General features: G+C 43.9%; 1 protein-coding gene across 8 annotated transcripts in view; it reads right to left on the bottom strand.

The window, feature by feature from the left end:
* Positions 1–20854, bottom strand: part of LOC119442594 (DENN domain-containing protein Crag) — a 91871-nt gene that overhangs the window by 62401 nt on the left and 8616 nt on the right. For all 8 annotated transcript variants that reach the window (XM_049662249.1, XM_037707524.2, XM_037707529.2 and 5 more), the window contains exons 4-12: positions 19313–19499; positions 16841–16897; positions 15422–15491; positions 13824–13993; positions 9684–9928; positions 8465–8531; positions 8343–8398; positions 8103–8247; positions 2089–2182 (exon numbers count right to left, since the gene is read on the bottom strand). In XM_049662249.1, coding sequence (XP_049518206.1) covers positions 2089–2182; positions 8103–8247; positions 8343–8398; positions 8465–8531; positions 9684–9928; positions 13824–13993; positions 15422–15491; positions 16841–16897; positions 19313–19499 — 1091 coding nt within the window. The remainder of the gene's footprint in view (positions 1–2088; positions 2183–8102; positions 8248–8342; positions 8399–8464; positions 8532–9683; positions 9929–13823; positions 13994–15421; positions 15492–16840; positions 16898–19312; positions 19500–20854) is intronic.

Below are 20854 nucleotides of genomic sequence, written 5' to 3' on the forward strand. Positions count from 1 at the left end.
AAGTCGAAACACGTGCAGTGATCCGCTTTCTGTATTTGAATGGTCAAGATGCCAAGACTGATACCAGGTGCCAAGATGCCAAAATGGTGGCGGTGTACGGTGACAATGCCCCAGCCTATGACAATGTTGTCAAATGGCGCAGACGATTTCAGTGCGGTCAAACAAGCCTGGATGACGCAGAACAAAGTGGCCACCCTTCGCTTGATGGTGAACCACAAATTGCTGCACAAGTGGAGGCTCTCGTGCTCGCTGACAGGCTCATAACTGTAGGACAGGTTAACGTGAGTGCAGGCTCTGTGCACAACATACTTCACAACAACCTGCATATGACGGAAGTTGCCGAGCTCTGGGTTCTGCATTTGCTGACTCCAGTGCAAAAAGACTTGCGGAACGGAGCAGCCGCAAAAATGTTGAAGCTTTGCGAGAGCGACCCTGACGACTTTTTGAACGCCTGATAACCATGGATGAGTGTTAGGTGCACAATTATGACCCTGCAATGGAAGCACGGAAACTCACCCGCGCCAAAAAAAAAAGGTCAAGGTTGTGCCGTCACCAAGCAAGGTCTTGCTGAGCGTCTTCTGGGACTGCCGTGGTGCTCTTCTCACAGATTATGCCAGCAAAGGCCAAACTATTACAGCAAAGTACTATTGCGAGCTTCTCACCAAATTGTGAGGTGCTATCAAGGAGAAGCGTAGAAGAAAGCTCACGAAAGGTGTCCGCCTGCGCCATGACAATGCACCGGCTCACTCAGCACCTGTGATGGCGACACATTCAGCCTCCTTTAGGCTACAAAAGTTTGCCCCACCCGCCATATTTACCTGACCGCCCACCAAGTGACTTCTTTCACTTCCCTCGCATGAAGAGCACACTGCGCGGGAAACATATTCGGGATGACGGACAAGTCATTGCTCAAGTCGAGCTCTTCCTGAACTTTCAAAATGAAGAGTTCTACAGCACTGGACTGTGGCAGCTCATGCATCATTGGCAGAAGTGTGTGACTTTGGGAGGAGATTATGCAGAGAAGGAATAAACTACCAATACAAATCCGTTGGTTTGTCTCTCTTTTTTCATGTCAATAATACGAACTTTATGAACGCCCCTCGTACTTCCGTTTTGTCTGCTTGTTCCCACATCATACAATCGCACGCGCTGACAACGAAACTACAGTACGTCCTTTTCTACCGTGTTCCAGTGCGCGATAATGCTCTGTGATCCGCTTATATCTGCCTCAGTGTTCATGCAGCACTGACTTATACCGCTAGTCGGGTGATCTCGTGCACAGCACACAAAATCGTGCGCTGCTCAAAACAAGACAAACGCAACAGCTCGCGCTCGAGGCTGTCACCGGAAGTGCACCGCGCAGCAAAAATGCGGGAGAAAAAAAAATAGAGGCAGGGCCCGTGACGTATGCCTCATGCAATTCTCTAGCTGAGGCATGGGAGAACGCAGGGAAGGAATTTCGCTTGCAAAGACTAGATGGGGCAAGTGGAAAGAGTGTCTCTCTTGGCAGTGGCGCTCGCCTCCTGAAATCATGGCTTTGCGGCACTGAAATCTTTCTATCTCGGCTATTGATGAACCAATTCAAAAAATTATTTTGGTAGAAGGCTCCCTAGAGGGCACGAACAACTTCCAGCATATAACCAAAATTTGCTATGTGACCTGGTGAGGGGCCCTATAAGTCTCATCTTCTACCACTAGCATACCCAGTCAGTGTGCACTGTACATGAAACCCTTGAAACATTGATCGAAAGCAAGGTCAAACCTCTGTTTTCAGCCACAAGTTACCCAAAAAGAAAAACCTGAAGGAAAGAACTGGGTCTTCTCGAGGAAAAAAAACTTTACGGACACCTACTCTACATATGTGGCTAAACAAACGAAAAAAGCTTGGCAGCTTGAGACTTCAAGCATAAGGCATGACAAAGCTCACAGAGCACAAATAAGTGCAATGACCCACTGTGTTTGTTAAAACAACACAGTACTTCAACTGGTCTTCAAACAACTTCATAAGGTCCAAAGCTGAAGACTCCTGCTGTGACTTGTAAGTTCTAAGACAATTCTGTGTTTCTGTCCTGATCTGAGAAAACTCACCAACAATAAAGGGCAGTGGAGCACTAAGCACATCAGAGAGGCCCAATGGACACAGTGGGATGTAAGGGCACTGCCAATGGAATGGGAACATCAACTGCAAGGAGGGAAGAATCAGGTTAGCAATATTTTCTCACCAACTTACGTATGGACCATGAAAGAACACTGAAAATGAATCACAAGCATATTCAGTGACGCATACTAAGACAGCCTTTTACTGAGCCTAATTTCTTTCAAAAGGAAGAGAAGAAAACCAAGGATGTCAGCCTTGCAACTTGAGCTAGGAACAATCAGGGCAATGTAACAGGACAACAGCACTTTAAAGATGCTAAAACAAAAAAACAAAACACAAAAAGAAAAGAAGTTACAAAAACGATTTGGCTTCAGCAACTCTGGTGGTGAGGGCAACTTTTCTGAGAATGAACAGCTAACTCAAAAAGGCTATGTTGTGATGTAGTCGGATTGTTGTGATAGTGTTTCTACTGCCATTTGTCAACAGAAAGAATGCCTATAGCAATAAACTGTTTATAAATAGAAAGAAAATGCAACTAGCTATCACTCTCAAGCAACTAAGAACATACTCTATTAAGTAGCTAAGGTATATCTTATCCTTACTCAGTACTTTTACGTATTAGTAGTGCAAAACATGCGCGGAAAAGGCATCAACACATGGTCCAACTTTTACAACCGTTGAAGGTGCTAAATATTGCCGCCATTTAAAAAAAAAGAGGAAGAAAGGACAATGCAAAGCTGTTGGTTGCCAGAACAGCCCTTCATTACTGTAAATGACAGTGACATAAATTTAGAATCTATCTCTATGAAGCATCTTCACAGTAAATATTTAGCCGAATCTCGATAATTTAAACTTAAAAGGGGTCCAAAAATGTGCATTGTCCTTTCTTCCTCTTTTTTTTTAAATGGCGGCGATATTTAGCACCTTCAACGGTTGTAAAAGTTGGACCATGTGTTGATGCCTTTTCCGCGCATGTTTTGCACTACTAATACGTAAAAGTATTGAGTAAGGATAAGATATACCTTAGCTACTTAATAGAATTAAACGGAGTTCGAATTAAAGGAAGCTCACTGAATGGAGGACTTACGTGCAATGCTGCATTAGGCGGCGCATGTGCCCTTAGCTAACACATGAGTGCCGAGTTCCGAAAGTGTAGCTTCATGGCGGAAAGTTTTTACTGCTGTGAAGCCGTGGTACCACCTCAAGGCAAAATTCACATATATAGCTACTGGTAAATTGTTTTAATCTTTGGTGTGGGTTATACAGGCGTGGGTGGTGTGGGTACAGTTCTTGCAACAAGAGACGGGGGCAGCAGCCGACATGCAGCCGCACTACCGAGAGCATGGCCGGCAGCACGGTATGGTCAAATTAATCGTAGCGAATGCTTAGCGTTTCAATTACCCAGCATTCTTGCACATTTAAATACACATAATTTTGACAGGACCAGATCATCAGTTCAAATAAAACAGAAGTTCTAATTAAAGTGGGTTTGAAACATATTTATTCGAATATAGGCCGAGCTTTTTTATCGAACATTTTACTCAACTGAGCTATCGACCTATATTAATGACCAAAAAATCTCGACCTATATTTGCTAGCAAAGCTAGCAAAATTACCGAACTAACGTAGTTTTTCTGTCGCGCTCATCGTCATCGAGCATGACGTCTTTCGGGGGTGCCGAGGACGCCTGCGAAGCATCCAACAAGTACGACTTCTCTGGCAGCTCTGACGAGGATGCTTCTTCTGGCATCAACTAGCGAGATTTAATAGCCAAGCTTACGGTAAATAAACGTGTGTCATGTTAATTTTTTTTTTCCCGTTTTTGTAAAAGGACATGAGTCAACCTACATTTTAATTATCATTTTTTTTTTCATTTCTGTGTGAGTTCAATATATAGGTGTCGACCTATAATCATGTTCGACCATTCTTCGAGTAAATACGGTATCTGTTCATAGTAGTTATGTGTATTCCTCATTTGTTGTGACCTTACGGTACTTCTGCAGTGCACTGACTTTTACTTACTGATGTATATTGTCACGTAGTAGTGATGGTGAAGAAAACAGTAGCAAAACTCACACATTGATTAATTGAAAAACTGATTACACTGGAAACTTCCGTCAAAGGTTTATGTGTAATCGCTGGTGCTCTGTGATTTCCATAAACTACTACACAATTCATGTTGCGCATGCAATATGATTAAACAAGGTTCGGCGTGGACATACACAACACACAGCATCAACGATAACATTCCCATTTCTATATCATGTAGGTGAATCTTGCGCTGCGCGATAGTGTTCAACGTTTGTTAGCTGGTGAAAGCGGTCACCAAGAAAGATAAAGTACACGTGTCAATTTTGTCCTTGTATAAGTAGACTGAAGTGCAGTCACTACTGTGGTTTATATACGTTTATAATGTATGCTTAGTTATGTATACCGTATAAACCGGAATATAAGTAGAGATTTTTACATGAAAAAAACAAGCTAAAGTCACGCCTCATCTTATATAGTGGTCTTTAGCCGAATGTGAGTCGTCTGGCAACCTCTGGCAACCTTGCTGAAGCGAACGGCAACATGGCCACTCAACGCCAGTTTGGCGTTTCGAAAAAAAGTGGACGGTATTGGGGAGTGCAGAAAAGAAAGCTCCTGAAGTGCAACCGATGCAAAACGTCATTTTGTGGGCGTAGTGCAGTTCATCCGCAGCTTGAGGACACACTCGCAGACTTTGTGCGGGAACTTCGTGCGAGCTCACTGTCGGTGACCGGTCATACAGTGCGCTACAAAGCCGTGGAGCTCACGCGAGAGGCTGGACTCGAAGCGGCATGCGACAAACGGTCGGCTTTCAAGGACAGTGTTGCTACTTCCGATGAGTGAGACTACGGCTCCGGTGGTGGGTGAGCGGCGTCTTTTTTTTCCTCTTTTTTTTTTTTTTACCTAAACTTAGGGGGTCGAAATATATTCCCACTCGACCTATAATCCAGTTTATACGGTACATTGCACGCATCTTTACTTGAATGCGTGAGGTATGCGATTCTTTGTTGTAATTACTGTCTTTTTATTACCATTGTTGTAGTATTAAGCTTTTTTTGATTTCGTCATCTTGTTGCCTGTTCTTTATTTTTATATTTTATCGCATTACTACATTTGCTTTACTATTTTGCACTCTGTACACTTATAAGCTTGCTACCACTGTATGCCATGATTCTCTGACACAGACCCAGTCAAGCCTTCTCAGGCTTTTTGTTTGTGCCCCACACATCGGGAATATGTTGAATACAGTTTGTTCGCTTGTTGGTTTGATTGACTGATTGATTATTAATTTAAATGTGTATCTATAAATAATGAACAAGTCTTAATCAATGTGCCCTCTTGACTGTACAGCAGCAGTGCCTGTTCAATGCATTTCAGAGTGCCATGCAGCAGCCAGCTGCCCTCACAGCACGCAAAACGAGACATTTGCAAACCTGAAAACGCCTGCACATGTATGCAGCCCAGTGCTTATGTACCACCTTAACACCACCACACAGTCACAGCCTCATTTTTAACACCGAGTGAAAACGTAACCACATGTCATTCCTCCACTTTTTGTCAGTGTTCATTCTCACTGGATTATTTATTTATTTATTTATTTATTTATTTATTTATTTATTTATTTATTTATTTACTTATTTGTGTTCATGTTCACTGGAATATGTATGTATGTATCTTGGCTTGTTTGTTTCTGTGTTTAATTATTTAGTTAGTTAGTTGATGCTATCAATCCCATTCTCGGTGCAATTACAGGGAGTGTAATGTTTAAATATCACAAATACATGGTACAGTATAGACCACTTATAACGTAACCGCTTATAGTGCAGGACAGGATATAGTATGGTCTTTTCAGACTCCCGTTAATTTTCCCATAGCACTTCATGTATACACGTATCGCTTATAGTGCAGTTGCGGGAAACGAAATACCGGTTACAGTGCGGCTGCCTGGGAGTACGGAAGCCAGCGGAGACGGCGAACGCTCCCCTCAAACGCGCGCCCAAAGAAGTGGCGAGGAAGAAACAGAGACGAAGTGGAGAAGAAAGGCACGTGGTGCGAACGAACAGCCAGTGAGGCTGAAACCAGAATCTTGAGTGCGAGTCGTGAAATATCAGGGTGCGCATAGCGAGCGAGGGCCATGAAACTGCCAACGCTGGCCAACGCTCGCTTCACAATAACGGCAGTAAACGAAACTTAGGGAGCGGGCGGCGCCTGCACGGCGCGGCGAAGGGTGCACGCGGAGACCGTGGAATGTGAGGGAGGAGGGCGGCAGGGAAGCGGATTTCACCTCAGCAACTTCGCCGCTTCAGTGGCTCCCCTTGCCCTCCCTCGTAGCTACCTCACTTTCGACTGCCACCGTGCGCGCCCGCCGCCGTGCAGGCGCCGCCGCTCCAGCCGGCCCGGCGCCAGCTCCCCAAAGTTTCGTTTTCTGCCGTTATCGAGAAGCGGGCGTTTGCCGGCGTGGGCAGTTTCGTTGGCCGGCCTGGGACTGCGCCACTGCTTCCCTCTGCGCTATATCCGCAGCGTGCAAGGTCAACACGTGACTAGAAAGTAGAGGAAGCATAAAGGAGAAAGAAGGGTTCAGTTCCATTTTCTACACGTGGCTACGGTAGCATGGCTGAGACGTCGGCACGTACACACATGTTCCGGCGCAACGCAGAATCAGCGACCTTGCTATTTGAGAGAGGGTGAAATTTCCGACGCGTTTTTTTTTTCTTCTTTTTTTTTTTTTTCTTTTGTTCGCGCGCGACATTGAGGGGTCTCTCCTAAGCTTTTACTCTATGGCGGTGCCAGAGCAATGCCGGTCGGAGGCGCCGCGCCGCGTGATTTGGTTCGAATTAACGAGATTCGACTGTAAATTGAATGCAAACGTTCTAACCGCATTCCTCGACTGTCACATACGCGTGGCGGCTCGGTGCACATGCTTTGCCAATGTGCGGGCCTTGAAAATTGTTGCTTTGGTTATAGTGCGGTACCGCTTATAGTGCGGATATTCACTCCGGCGACTTATGTTATAAGCGGTCTACACTGTACACTGTGGTACACCCAATTTCACTGATATACAATGGGCAATCAACAAAGTGAGAATCAACAAGGAAAAACAAATGAACAATACACAATGGGAAACCAACTACAGAAAGTGCTCTAAGTAAAACTCAGAATACACGGTTTCCAATGTGTACGTATCCACCGCATGTTCAAAATTGGCAGCACGTTCATTGCTAACAACAGCACCAGGCAAACTATTTCATATTTCTATTGTATCGGGGAAAAAAGAGAAACGAAAAGCATCAGTGCGCGTTCGGTAAGGCTCAATAGCTCTGCTGTGATTTATGCAGGCACATCTTCATGGAGGTTGCAAATACAATTCCTTATTTTGTCTTGTGTGTCCTTTCAAGAAGTAACTTTAGCCAATGCTTACATCTGCGCTCATCCAGTGATTCTAAATTACAAGATTTTAACATGGTCATCCCCATTACCAAGTTGTCACTCAACACAAAACATGCCTACAGTATTTGAAGTTTCTCGCCCACTGTCGCCGATTCTGGGTCAAAGGGGGAATGTCCGATCAGATTTACACACGTCACTATCACTCCAGAATGTATGGCGAGACATGTAAAAAGGGCAGACGCACTTGACATGTGGGATTAGATTTGATGACCGATTACTGTGCTCACCATTATCATTGTGATTTGAGTACTTCTCGTCTTTCTGGGCACACGTTTGCCCAATAAGGAGTTAGATTCATAACTCACAGTTTTGACATCTGGTTCTAAGCCGTCACTACAATGTGACAAACTACAGGAAACTACAAGACAGGACAAGCTACTGGTCCTCGACTCACATCACCTTATCCTCCTTTCATTCAAAGAGCTCATCGTCCATCTTTGTATTTGAACCAACTTGACATAACCACAGTAATACCATCGAGCAAAGGGGCAAATAGCATGCAGAGAACAGTACACAACGAAGTGCTTACTGCCACCAAAGCTTCTGACACACTGGTAAGCACATCTGGCCGCAAGGAGTGGAACAGCATCTTCTGTTCGGTCAGCGCCAGAAGTAGAACACATAAGCAGTTGTCAGGTGCCAGTGTTTTTAGAAACTCTCTGAAGGATGCACCACTGAAAAACAGGGAATGATGCATAACGTTTGGTGTCAACGCAGCACTGATAACATGGCGAAACTTCTAGGCAAGAGAAGAAGCAAGTGGCCCTACCTGAGTGGGAGCGGTGTGTCTTCCAGCTGAGACAGTGAAATATGATCATCTTCCAGCTGAGGACAAATAAGAGCCATAAATCATCATGTTAACAGAGATCGAACTGCACTGATATCCCTCACCTGTATCCATATCCTTGGTCGCTGTACAGAAGGGAATGGGATGTCCAACATGAAATGGGAGATGTACCTGTGGTAAAACAGAAATAATATTATTTCGCCACTTTTTTCATAAGCTTCTGGGAGCAGCTATGAGCATGAAACACTTCTTTACTTCGTTGTTATCAGCATATGTTAGCTTTCATGTTTTGCATATCTCCTCCAGTATAATGCCTGTTATACCAGTATGCATAAAAGTATTGACACATGACTGTGGTTACAGTAAAGACCACAAAGATTACAGCACCGAGCATCTTTTAGGATAAGTGTGGCAGACAGTGAGCTGACCAAGAATTGCACATTGCCTCTGCTGACCTTTTTATGATACTGGAAGTACATGGAAGACTCACCAACCAAACATACATTTTAATTGTCCTTGCTCATTCATAACTTTTTACTGTCCTACACTGGCAATGTCGTCTTCCTTAAATTGCTTTCCTTTATTTTGATTTTTCATCCCTTGCAATTCTCATTTTACAGCACAAAAAATTCTGCTAGCACTATGCTGCGGAAGTGAACCATGTGCCACTGTGTGTGGAATACTTTCTCTCTCAAATGCAACAAATTTTATTAAAATCAGTCCAGCGGTTATTTCCAAAAAGCGTTTCTGCGTTTTACATATATTTGAATAGGTGTCATCGGGGTTGGACCTGAGCTAAAGCTTCCTCTTAGGATATGGCACAATAGTCTCTGATAACACGCCAATCTTGGGATGCACTATTTTCAAGTTTTATCCTCGGGAATAGTAAGCGTACAAATGCTATTTATTTAGCAAGGCGTGAACAACCATGGCCACTCTCATGATCATACAGTTTTCTTTCATTTTTCAACCGTTGATTCATTTCTCGCACTCTTAGCTTAGTAATAATGTGAGCTAACAAGTTCCAAGAGCCTATAAAGGCCAGTTCCAGGAATAGAAATGCTCCTAAGCACTTTGTACAACACAACCAAGCAGTATAACTTTGAATACCAAGTTATAATACACCAAGATTTCATTTGTTGCATGCATTTTAGTGTTTGGCATTTATTATAATTTCACTGGTCCCATTGGATAACAGATACACAAGAACGGATGGATGGTTAGTTGGTTTTAAAGTAAATCAGACCCCAGAGTTGAAGGAGCCACAACTCACTATTTCACTTTCTGATAAGTCACTTCACAGACAGCTTATAAAGCTCTCACCTTTCCACTGAAACACGGGGGTTCTTGACAAAGGAGAGTCGGTAGAGGAAGCGTAGGAACTTTTCAAAGGTGCGGAAGAAGGGCCAGTGTGAAAGCAAACAGATAGATTTATTGGCTGAGAAGACCTCCTCCTCAGTTGGCTGGGGCTGGCCTGACCTGTTACTGCTACTCAGCTGGGCTCTCTGAGCATCGGTCAGCTGCTCCTCAGGAAAGCGTTCGTAAAAAGTGATGGATGCGCCGTACACCTGCACACACATGCATATACAAAGGGTATGTGTAAAGGCAATCACAGATATGAAGCAGACAGTATCGCAGATACAACAGAGCCTTCACAATCAGAGCATATGATGGAAAGTCTTGTAGTTAGCAAAGCGGCAATCATAATGGCAAAAATTAAACAGTTTGCAAAAAATATTTACAGCTTCTTGTTGCCTAGAAATTTTCCAATTTCCCAATGTACTAAGAGCTGAGACCTTGTTCTCAATTGACCACTTAAGGGGGGATAGGGGGAAATGAGCTATCCTTACCTATTTTTGAACCAAACTTTATGCATTTGGTCACACACAAGACCAAATTTAAAAACTTAAAACGCAAAAACTTGGAAAGTGCTTCCTATGTTGTGTGCTCCAAACATCTAGCTTCATGCTGCAAGAAGAATTATTATTCTATCTGTGATAGCTACTGATATATTACAGTAAATGTAATGCTGGGTGTGCAAAATTAGTTTTTCACGAAAATGAAGAAAACAAACTAATCTCCCACACTATAGCTTTAAAACTAATATATTATGGTTTAAATATCGACACATGATGTAAGAAATTTGGTAGATCAAGAGAATAATAGATACAGAATCTGAAAATGCAATTTTACAAAGCTCAATTTTTTTGGTAATTTTTAGGCCTAGAGACCCATGTCCCCCCTTAACATGAATGCCTCGCTGCATAAATAGGTTTCTTTGAAGAAGCACTGACAAAGTTGCTTGTTTTTTTTCCTTTTTTTTTCTTCGTTTTCTTTTTTTCTTTTCTAAAAAACAGTTGCCAGCCCAGTAACTATGGTATGAAAACTCACTTCTTTCAGTAAGCAACAAATAATTAGTTTGATCATCTTTTAACACGACTACTGCTCACATAAAGTGCACTCCTGGGCGTGGCATCAAGTCGACAGCAAGTGATGAAGAGTAAATCAGACGTAATGATAACTTATTGTTACAAACCACTCAATGAATCAATGTACACCAATCAGCCTGGAGTAATAAATTCATACCATGCCATGACAGTGTTACCAAATGCCACATTATGCTGAACCATGTGCACTGCCAACACAGACCTCCAACTCTGCCTAACCTGACAAAATAAGGGGAAAGGAAAAATGAGAGGGACGCGTATTATTCCTTTAAGAAGCAACAGTTGAAGATGTTACAATTTAGATTTATTCTCTGTTGAAGGTGAAGAAATGCCAATTGAAGAGGGATGGAATAAATGTTTTGGTGGCACAGGAAACTGCTTTAGCCTCCTAAGGTCCCATCGTAACCAATTTGGTACATTGCTATTATTCCATTGCAGGCAGTTTCAAAGCAGTTTAGGCTCATTACTGCTGTAAGCTTTGCGGGGGTCTCGTATCTTACAGGAGTACCGACCACAGTGGTGTTCTGGCTCAGCGAGCCACAACTTCGCATCAGCCATCGCCTCGCGTAACCTAGTGCGCCGCTGAGCGTGGGCTCAGCCTGCAAAAGGAGAGTACCGAGCAATACGCACGCACGAGAACACAGTATTGCCCCAAGTTGGCAGAAACCGTTTATTGCCTCCGACGCCACTAAACAACGCACAAACGTCTGGTCCCGGGCCGCTCCCACACCAGGGTGAAAGTTACAGCAAGGGGCGCTGCTACCACTTTGCTGCGAGAGGATGGCTCCCCGCAGGTATGATGCTTGCTCTCACGATCACCAATGGGCCCACTCGCGAGAGCTCGGGCAATCTCCGTTGGCTTGCGCCTCCGATAAGTGCAGCTCAGCGTAGCAGGACCACATGCAAGCACTACGCGCTGCTCTTCGGCTTAACATTCGCAAAAGGATCAACACAAGGTACACGCTCGCTGTACGTGCAAAGGCACCATAAGCAAGCTCAAGTCCTGAGACCCTAACAAAGGTGCCGGCGGACAAGAGGAAAACTTCTATGTTATGTACCCAGTGCTGTCTCGGAGAGATCATCTCTCGTGCTTGCTCTCCCGGCCGCGGCTACCGCTGCTGGCAACGCAAGCGCCACCACCGCAAACCAGTTCACAGCAAAGGTGTAAGGAAAACAGAGCAGATGAATGCTCGCACAAAGGCACCGGGCACACCTTAATTCCTCCAGCTTTTGTGAAAATTCCTACTAATTAGGTCTAGGTCGTATCGTCAGAGACAATAAAAGGCAACCAACAAGTACCTCTCGATTACGGTGAGTTGACACAAAAATAGAGGATGCAGCATCAACAAGCCCAACATACCACGCGATGTTAGATCTTCATCAAATGTTTTTTGGCCAGTAAAAACTGTTTTTATGACAAGAATCATAAGGAGGTGGTTACTTTCTCCATTTACATGAAGATGCTGCTTCCACTATCTAACCAGGTTATTTAAATGAAAAATTGGGTCTTCCCGTTCATAATATACCAGACGGTAATAATAACTGGCTTGAAATGTTATTATGCCACTGAGCGGGCTTCGGGTCTGAGGTGATTAGGCAACATGATCATGGTGTTGCCTTATCCGCCACTGCATCAGACAAAATTGTGTTGTCTGTCAGTGGTTTGTGAGATCATGTGACCACCATCTCCTACTGCCATCATATCAAATGTGGCCTGCTTTATGCCCGAAGCCACGCTGCAGTGAGGACGCATTTATAAATGGTCACATTAAAAGATGATGTAATTAATTCATCAGTCACCCACTCAAGGAGCTAAGGCTTTAAACCTTAATTATAGAGGCAGCACCTACCTAGTAAAGCAAAAAAGAAAGTGAAGCATAAAAATCTTCTTCTTCTTCTTTCTGGGGTTTTACGTGCCAAAACCAGTTCTGATTATGAGGCACGCCGTAGTGGAGGGCTCCGGATTAATTTTGACCACCTGGGGTTCTTTTAACGTGCACTACAACGCAAGCACACGGGCGTTATTGCATTTCGCCTCCATCGAAATGCGGCCGCCGTGGCCGGGATTCGATCCCGCTACCTCGTGAAGCATAAAAATGATGTGGCAGTATTCCTTTAGTCATCAAATTTACACCACCTACCTTACGATTTCCTTGACAAATACACAATACAAAAATAATGTAGATAAAGAGTGCCTGCCCACAAGTTTCTTTTAAGGTGAAAGCCTTTAATGGCTCATACTCGCGGCGTCCGACCATCCGTCCGTCCGTGCCCTGGAAGGGTGTCAGCTGTGGCCTCTCCCCCTCACACTCTCTCAGCAATCACGTGATGGCACAGCAGTGCATAGCAACAGTTGCGCTGCCACAGCTGTGGCCTCTCCCCCTTACACTCTCTCAGCAATCACGTGATGGCACAGCGGCACGCGCGGCAATGCTCCTTCGTCAGACGTCTCGTTGCAGCAGTCGAGTTAGTTGGATGGCTCCCAAGCGGCCCGGTGATGATTCCACAGCAAGCGGTTTGGAGAAGCACCCCAAGAATGTGGATTCCCTCGATACCAAACGCCAGAAGAAGAATGAGCGAATGCGCATGCGGCAGTAGTCAGTCGAATGGGCACAGGCTTTTGCCGAACACACTTTGGAATTTACAAGGTGTCCTTCAATTTTTTATCACATAATTTCAATGGCTTAGCCAACAGAACAGATCTGAAAGTGACATCACCTGGGCCGAGATAATGTAACGATTTTATGCCAATGCCATTTTTTTTCGCGCTTCGTCGGTGGTCAGAGCGACGCTCTGCTCACATTATTAACAGGGTCTGCGAGCCGTGAACAGTACACAATGAAAGCGGCATAGAAACAAATGGAAGGAATCGCTACATCATAAACAAGCTCAGAAGTGGTCATTTGAGAACACAGATCCTATTTGCTAATATGTGAAAGATGTGCTGTAAATACGCGCTCATTTTTTCTTAGCAACAGATGGCATTAGCTATCATGAATGGTAATGATGCCAGTACCTTGTCTGCTGAGCCAAGGGTTAGCACAAAGGTGGAGAAGGTTGGCCTGGGCTGGCTGGCCTTCTTGGGCCAGGCCTCCACGGTGGCACCCATGGGAAGGCAGAAGAGAGCCACCTGCTCGGGCAAGGGAAAGCTTGCGTAGTCTTCCCGTGGGAAACGCTCCAGCACAGCTAAATGAAAAGCAATGAACACCAGGATAATGAAAAATCTGAATAATCACATTGCTTACTAGTTTCTATGGGATAAATGAAACTCTGGCTTTGATGTTGTTCGCTGGGCAATATTATCACACCTTTTTAACTCTCTTCAAAGGACTGCACTGTAAGCGAGTCACAACTGCATTCACATATTAATCATACTCTGGATAACTTGAGCAAGTGTTTATTGAAATGCATAAGGCAGTCTTCTGGAACACAAACACCTTTACAAAAAGGAAGTTTAAAAGTCGGTGCAATGTTCAAGACTGGAGGCTGCGAGCAGCACCTGCTGTAAGAAATGGTCATAGTAATTGCAATGAGCCTACCATGCATGACTGCAGTATTTATCATCAGAAATCATCACTAACAGCACAAACAACAAAACCTCATTGCAAGTATCCAGTGCACTGCTGGCAAGCACTTCAATGCCAGCAGAACACGCTGTTATTTACATATCAGCAAGCGCAACTATCTCTGCAACACTCTTGTGAACCGACAACGCATATTGTGAGTCAGAGAATGCCGCAAAGCGCCTTTGGTACCAAGATGCAAACTTTGAATATTTCAAGGGCACGTACGCCAGGTTCCAAAAAGACTTTTTCAATTGTCATTTCAGCTCGAGCTGCAGCGTGTGTGACAGACTGTCATTCGATAACAACGTCACCAGTGTCGTTTTTAGTGTCTAGTCTAGTGTCACCTTTCTAGTGTGATCGCAGAGCCCATAGTTGTCTATCACAGTGACCACAAAGCCATCGTCACGTGTGTTACGAAATAAATGAGACTTCATTCATTTCGTAACACATGTCATATATGTATGATGGCTTCTCTTAAAAATGTCTCCCTAAATATGACCTACGGTGACTTCTACAACTTCGCTGGTCAACCACCTTCACAGAGTGGAATGGTCAATGAATTTTTGTTTGCACTGGTTTGCTTCATTTTGTCTGAAGCCTTTCGTGTGTCATATGCCTAATCATGCAAAATAAATTTTAAATTTAGAACAGGCAACAGCAGATAAAGACACCAAGCTGTGCACTAAAATCTCAGAGGCAACAGCAACCATTCACTGAGCACATGCTAGATGGCACCACAACACCACATCATAGAAAACACAGAAGCTTCACAAAGGCACCCAAGATTGGTGCCTTGTAAGGCAACCAATATTACCTTCAACATGCACATGAAGTGACAACTGGTGACCAACAGCAAATAAGCCAGTGGCACAAAATGACTTGCTATCACAAGCCCTCTCAGTTGTTTATGTGAAGAGCTATTTGTTTTTATTTCCTTCGCCAAAAAGGAGACAGCTATCTCAGCAAGGAATCTGTTGAGCGCCACTTTAGAACGGTTATAACTTTTGAGGGAAGAGACAAAGTTATTACAAGAGAACAGGTGGCTTACCTGGCTCGTAGCAAATGAGACTAGGCCTGTTCATGGACTTCTTGTAACAAAGAAAAACATCTGAGCCAACCTGCAAACGTGAAAATACAACCCCATTAATAGAATGTATTGGCAATTTTTCTGTTTTGTCTTATTCTAAGTTTAACTGTAAGGCCTTGTGAAAATCGGGAAATCCAATGAGGCTGTGGTAGTTGGCCACACAACCACTGTATTTTCCGGTCTATAAGTCACACCCCCCTCAATACGGCAGTTTTTCTGGGAAAAAAACATATTTAAGTTGGACCGGTGTATAACACGCACCTGTTCATTCGGTAAGCGATTTAAAGAAATAGCAGTGACATTTCACTTAGTGGACGCGGGTCACGTGCAAGCGTGTGGTTGCTAATCCTATATAATTGCGATAGCAATGATATGGACACTCCAGGAGCATTTCTGCCGTCGTGGTCGCCGCAATGTTCTGTATAAAGTCCAAGGGTGATAACATCGTCCCCGCACGCCATATGCTGTATGTGTGAGTGAAAGCGTGCAACAGTGAGCTGAATTTCACACAAGGAAGGAAAACGGGAGCTCGGGAGGGAGGGGGGGTGGCTTGTGCTCTGGTAGCAACTGCGTAGTTTTTGCAGCGGCGCGTGCCGTATCTTGAAATTGATCTGCAGATGCGACGACTTCGGGGTCAGCCAACTCATGGTTGGCCTGCCGCCGCTTGCGTTGCTGCTCCGTCCTTCTCGCACGGCGCTCGGCAACTCAATCACGAGAAGAACCCGGTACCTCCATAGCACGCACACAACCCAGCGCGCTTCGCATGGCCATAGCATCCAATCAGATTTTGACGGCAGTCTTTCCGAAAAAAAGTGTATATAAGTTGCACTGTTCTATAAGACACACCGACAAAAATTTCAGAAAAAAAAATGCGATTTATACAACGGAAAATACGGCACTCAAACGCAGTGGTTCTCAAATATTTAGCCATTATCTGAGGACCCTTACGGGTGCACAGGGTACAACAATGTGAACTATCAAATGTAATATTACCCTAGAGCTCACTGCAACTATTGTCATCACAATTCATCCTCTTTGCCAGAAATGAGTCCGGCTTGTTCACATAAACTTCTGCAGCTAATGAATGCCAATAATGTGGTTGAATTTATTGAATGTCAATCAATTCCTGTGTTCATTCCATCTATGATATGCAGAAGTTGTTATTAAGGTCACAGGCGCTTGTTCATGGTGCAGTTTTAAAGTTAGAGATGGCATTATTTAAATTTTTTTTTCAATATCATACACGTACTCTTATTGTGTAAATAGTTCCATTCAGACACACAATAAGAAAAGCAAGCATTTTTGAATTTTATAATTTTGCTAGTGCTCAAAGATTTAAGTATGAAGAGAAATGAGCATTAAGAAACCTGATGCACTCACCATGCCTTTATTGAGATTGCGGTCAATCTTGCAGTACGCATGAGGAGGCGTCTCACCCTAAAATTAAAGGAGGAAGCCTGTCTTGTAACTAAAATATCAGTGCTACACTTTCAATATTTGCAAACAGCTGCTGAAGAATTGCAGTACAACAAGCATCCAATTAGGCACACTTTTCCTACAATGAAAGGCGTGATACAAGCACTTTGACTGTACGCTCCTCCAATTGCAATGTTGTCCCATACAACTGTCACACATCACTGTAAACAAAATAGGCCATATTTTTTTACACAAAGGTGTCTGAGCTTGATTCAGTTACAGCACAATTAATCCTTTCTGTCTCTCTTTTTACTTTTATTTCCGATACGACCATTCTGCCATTTTGAATTGTAAGTTCACCGATTTTGCATTTTGGATATATATATATATATATATAGGATGTTTCAGTGAACACTTTCAAAATTTATTTATGGTTGCCTGTGGCAGATAGCCCAATTCTAGTTAATGAGCTGGTCTACTCGAAGAGGCGGACATTATTTGCACAAAAAATTTGTGTTTCAATGCATAAAGTTACGTTTTGTTAAGAAACTAACTGGAATGCCAATGCATTTCTCCGCAAAGTTCGGGAATTAATATCTCGAAACTGGTGTCATCCCGAGAATTCGCTCCTAGTGGATCCGTCTTGCAAAATCCACGACTACAATTTGTAAATTGCAATATGGACCATCAGGTAATTAGTTAAAAACTTAATTAGTGAATTTTGTTAATTATTCGATTATGCATTTCTATTTCTTGTGCAAGTAATGTCCGCCTCTTCGAGTAGATCAGCTCATTAAATAAAATTGTGCTATCTGCCACAGGCAACCTATAAGAATTTTTAAGTGTTAGCTGAAACACCCTGTATATAGGGAGTTTCTTGAAAGTTGTACACGCTGGACCTGACGTAACAGATGCAGGAAAGAGACAACAAGCTTTTTGGAAATAAGACATAGTTACCTAACGTTTTCGGCTGGTGGACCAGCCTTAACAAAGGCTGGTCCACCAGACGAAAACGTTCATATGTAGTACATATGTACAGTACATATGTCTTATCTCCAAAAAGTTTGTTGTCTCTTTCCTGCATATATATATATACATAGCACGTGTAGCATGTCTAACCCACACAAATCTTTATAAAGCATCCTCAGCTATCTCTGCTATCACTGGTGCTCTCAGAAGCCTGGTGTGGCCTCATGGCAATTTCCATCGCATCAGTATGCAATTTCTGCCTCCTGCTGCAGCTTCACAGCAATGCAGAATTCATTGCCGTGAAGTCATACCCGAAGGCAAGATCAAGTATACACCTCTCCCACACCTTGTACTACAGTTATAGAATTTTTGGCCACTATTCAATTAGTTGTATTACCATAAAAAGCAAAAGAAACATACAGGCAAATTGAGTAAAAGAAAAACTTACCTTATCTAAGGGGTACTATTACCCTGTGCAAGCTAATTCCCCTCTTCTACTGAACTACGTAAAGCACTCACAAGGCTTTGGACAGTAATCTACTGGTCAAGAAATAATTCACTACTTTTGAAGTACGAAAATGCTTTCCCTGCCCTGGTCTGTGTCTGCATAATCAGATCAAATGGCTGTAAGATGTAAACCGCTAATTATCAAGCTTGAAACATTGGTCACTAGTGTTGTTAACTTTTCTTGGACAAAGTCAACTGGTCGCATGCCAAAATGCGGAATTTCAAGTGAAATGTTGCTAAGTGACGATGATGATGACTTGCTCATAAATTTTCTTTTCTTTTTATTAGTTCTGTTGTTCCTAGACGTCTTCCTTATTATTTCTTTAAAATGTTGATTTAAGTTACTGACTGTGGTGGCAAGTTAACAGTCGGAATGTCAAAAGGCAACATTTCCTAAAACAATATCAGGTTTCCTAAAACAATATTAGATTTCAAGATTTTGCTTTGCCTAGAAAAGCAGCTTTCATGCAACCAAATGGCTCATTGATAAGCTCTTTGGTAAGCCTTTTGAAGTCACGACAAATGGAGGCACATATATTCCACCCTTAGGATAAAACCAAGGTGCAGCACTGAACTTAGAAAAAGTTCTTTGCGGAATTTTATCAAGGCAATTTATGGGCTATCTGCATAGTGTATCATTTTATATAATAACACAAGCGACTTAGCGAACTATAGAACATAAAACCATTTTATTGGAAACTCAATATTCACGTGGTCACCTCCACCAGTGCAACGTGCGCTTTCCAGAAATCTTGCAATTTACCTATGTCGACAGTTGACTTTTTTATGGTCCGAGAAGCAGTCATTCTGACAATGCTGCAAGAAAGACTAACTGGCAAGCAAGAAACTCACCCAGAATGTAGCTAACACTCTAAGAAGACAAAGCTGTCGTTCAGGTTACTGAAAACTTACTAAATTTAGCAACTTCCTCGCTAGGTTAGCCAAACATAGAGTGCTCACCTTGTTAGCGAGAATGACACAGAGGTCAGTGACGACCAGTTGATTGCACGGGGCATTTTCAGAAGCCCTGCGAAAAGTGAGGAATGTTCGAGAGCCACTGTTGTTGACATTGGCTGGCCGCCCATAAGGTGTCTTCTTGAGAATCTCGCTGTCAGCCATGACACGCTGCTTGTTTTCGTACAGGACCCTGCTCCGACACATAGAAAATGAAAGAGAAAACAAATGATGCTAAGAGAGAAATAGAAGGAGGACCACTACACAAAATTTACGCCACAGTCACATGGAGCACTTGCGATCGTGATCAAGCCAGACTGAGATCAAATTGCTCCATCGCAAATGGTTCATTTACACAAGCGGCAAAAGGGAGCCAATCGCAGTAGTCAAAGTTGGTCATGGGCTCGACTGCGACTGAAAGTGGCCTGTGTGACAGAGTGTCATGAGTGAGTGGACAGCGACAAAACACTGCGTAGGAGTGTCTGCTCCAAACACCATCGAGTTGCCAACAAAGAAGACGATGTTGGCAGGCGGTCGCACGAGCGCCCGGACGAGGGAGAAAGCGGATGAACCAATCAGTAGTGGGCACAAAACCACCGTGGTACGAGGAACGAGCAGAGAGAAGGAGACGAGACTGGAACGCTCGGAAAGAGATCACTCGGAGACGGGGGTGCAAAGATCGCTGGTGTTGAGGTCGGTGTCGTCGGGGTCCAGACCCGAACCCGAGAGCCTCGACAGAACCAGCATGACCCCGGCTGTCCCTGGAGAGATCCGCCGTGCATAGGGCTCGGTTATTCGTGTTGTTCCTGCTGCTGTTGGCGTTCCTGTTCCTGTTGGCGTTCCTGTTCCTGAGCCGCCGTGCGGAGAGCAGAGGTCACCTGGGGGTGCCCAGAGGCCTGGAGCGACGCTGGTGAGAGGCGCCAGGGCGAAGCCGCGAGCCAAGGAACCAGTACTTACGCCGCTCAGCTGTAGCGGTCGCACTTGGACGGCCTTCGACTCTGACAGCCTGGGACTCTCATGCCCCAGGTTTGCTCTACCGTTAGTCCGCGTCCTTCGTATGCCACTGCCCGCCACGCCACTACTGCCGTCAACGCAAGCGCCATCGCATGCAGTCAACGCACTGCCCGAGTAAATAGGACTTTTGATGGTTGAGTTTTTCTTTATTTGTTCGGGACCGAGAGGCGGTTGAACCTATTGCGTGGACTAACGTGGCTAGTTGTACTTTTGTTTGTTTTCTTATGTACTTTCTGTGTGCTGTTTACTGTTCTCTTGTTTTCTTTATCTTGTAATGAATATTAATTTTGTTTTGGGGAAAAAATGGCTTCGTCTTTCCTGAACTGAGGCTCAGCCTCAGTTTAAAAACTCAACCCCGAGGAACCTGTCATCACACCGAGGTACATGCAAGCCCACCAATCTGGTTTCTTGAGGCTGCTGCTGTGATACTACCAAATGCTGCTGTAGCCCGCTCTACTATTGCCCGCCGCATTGGCTCAGTGGCTATGGCATCCTGCTGCAGAGCATGAGGTTACAAGTTCGATGCCTAGCCAC

This window comes from Dermacentor silvarum, chromosome 2 (genome assembly GCF_013339745.2).
Source record: "Dermacentor silvarum isolate Dsil-2018 chromosome 2, BIME_Dsil_1.4, whole genome shotgun sequence".
NCBI classification, from domain to species: Eukaryota; Metazoa; Arthropoda; class Arachnida; order Ixodida; family Ixodidae; genus Dermacentor; species Dermacentor silvarum.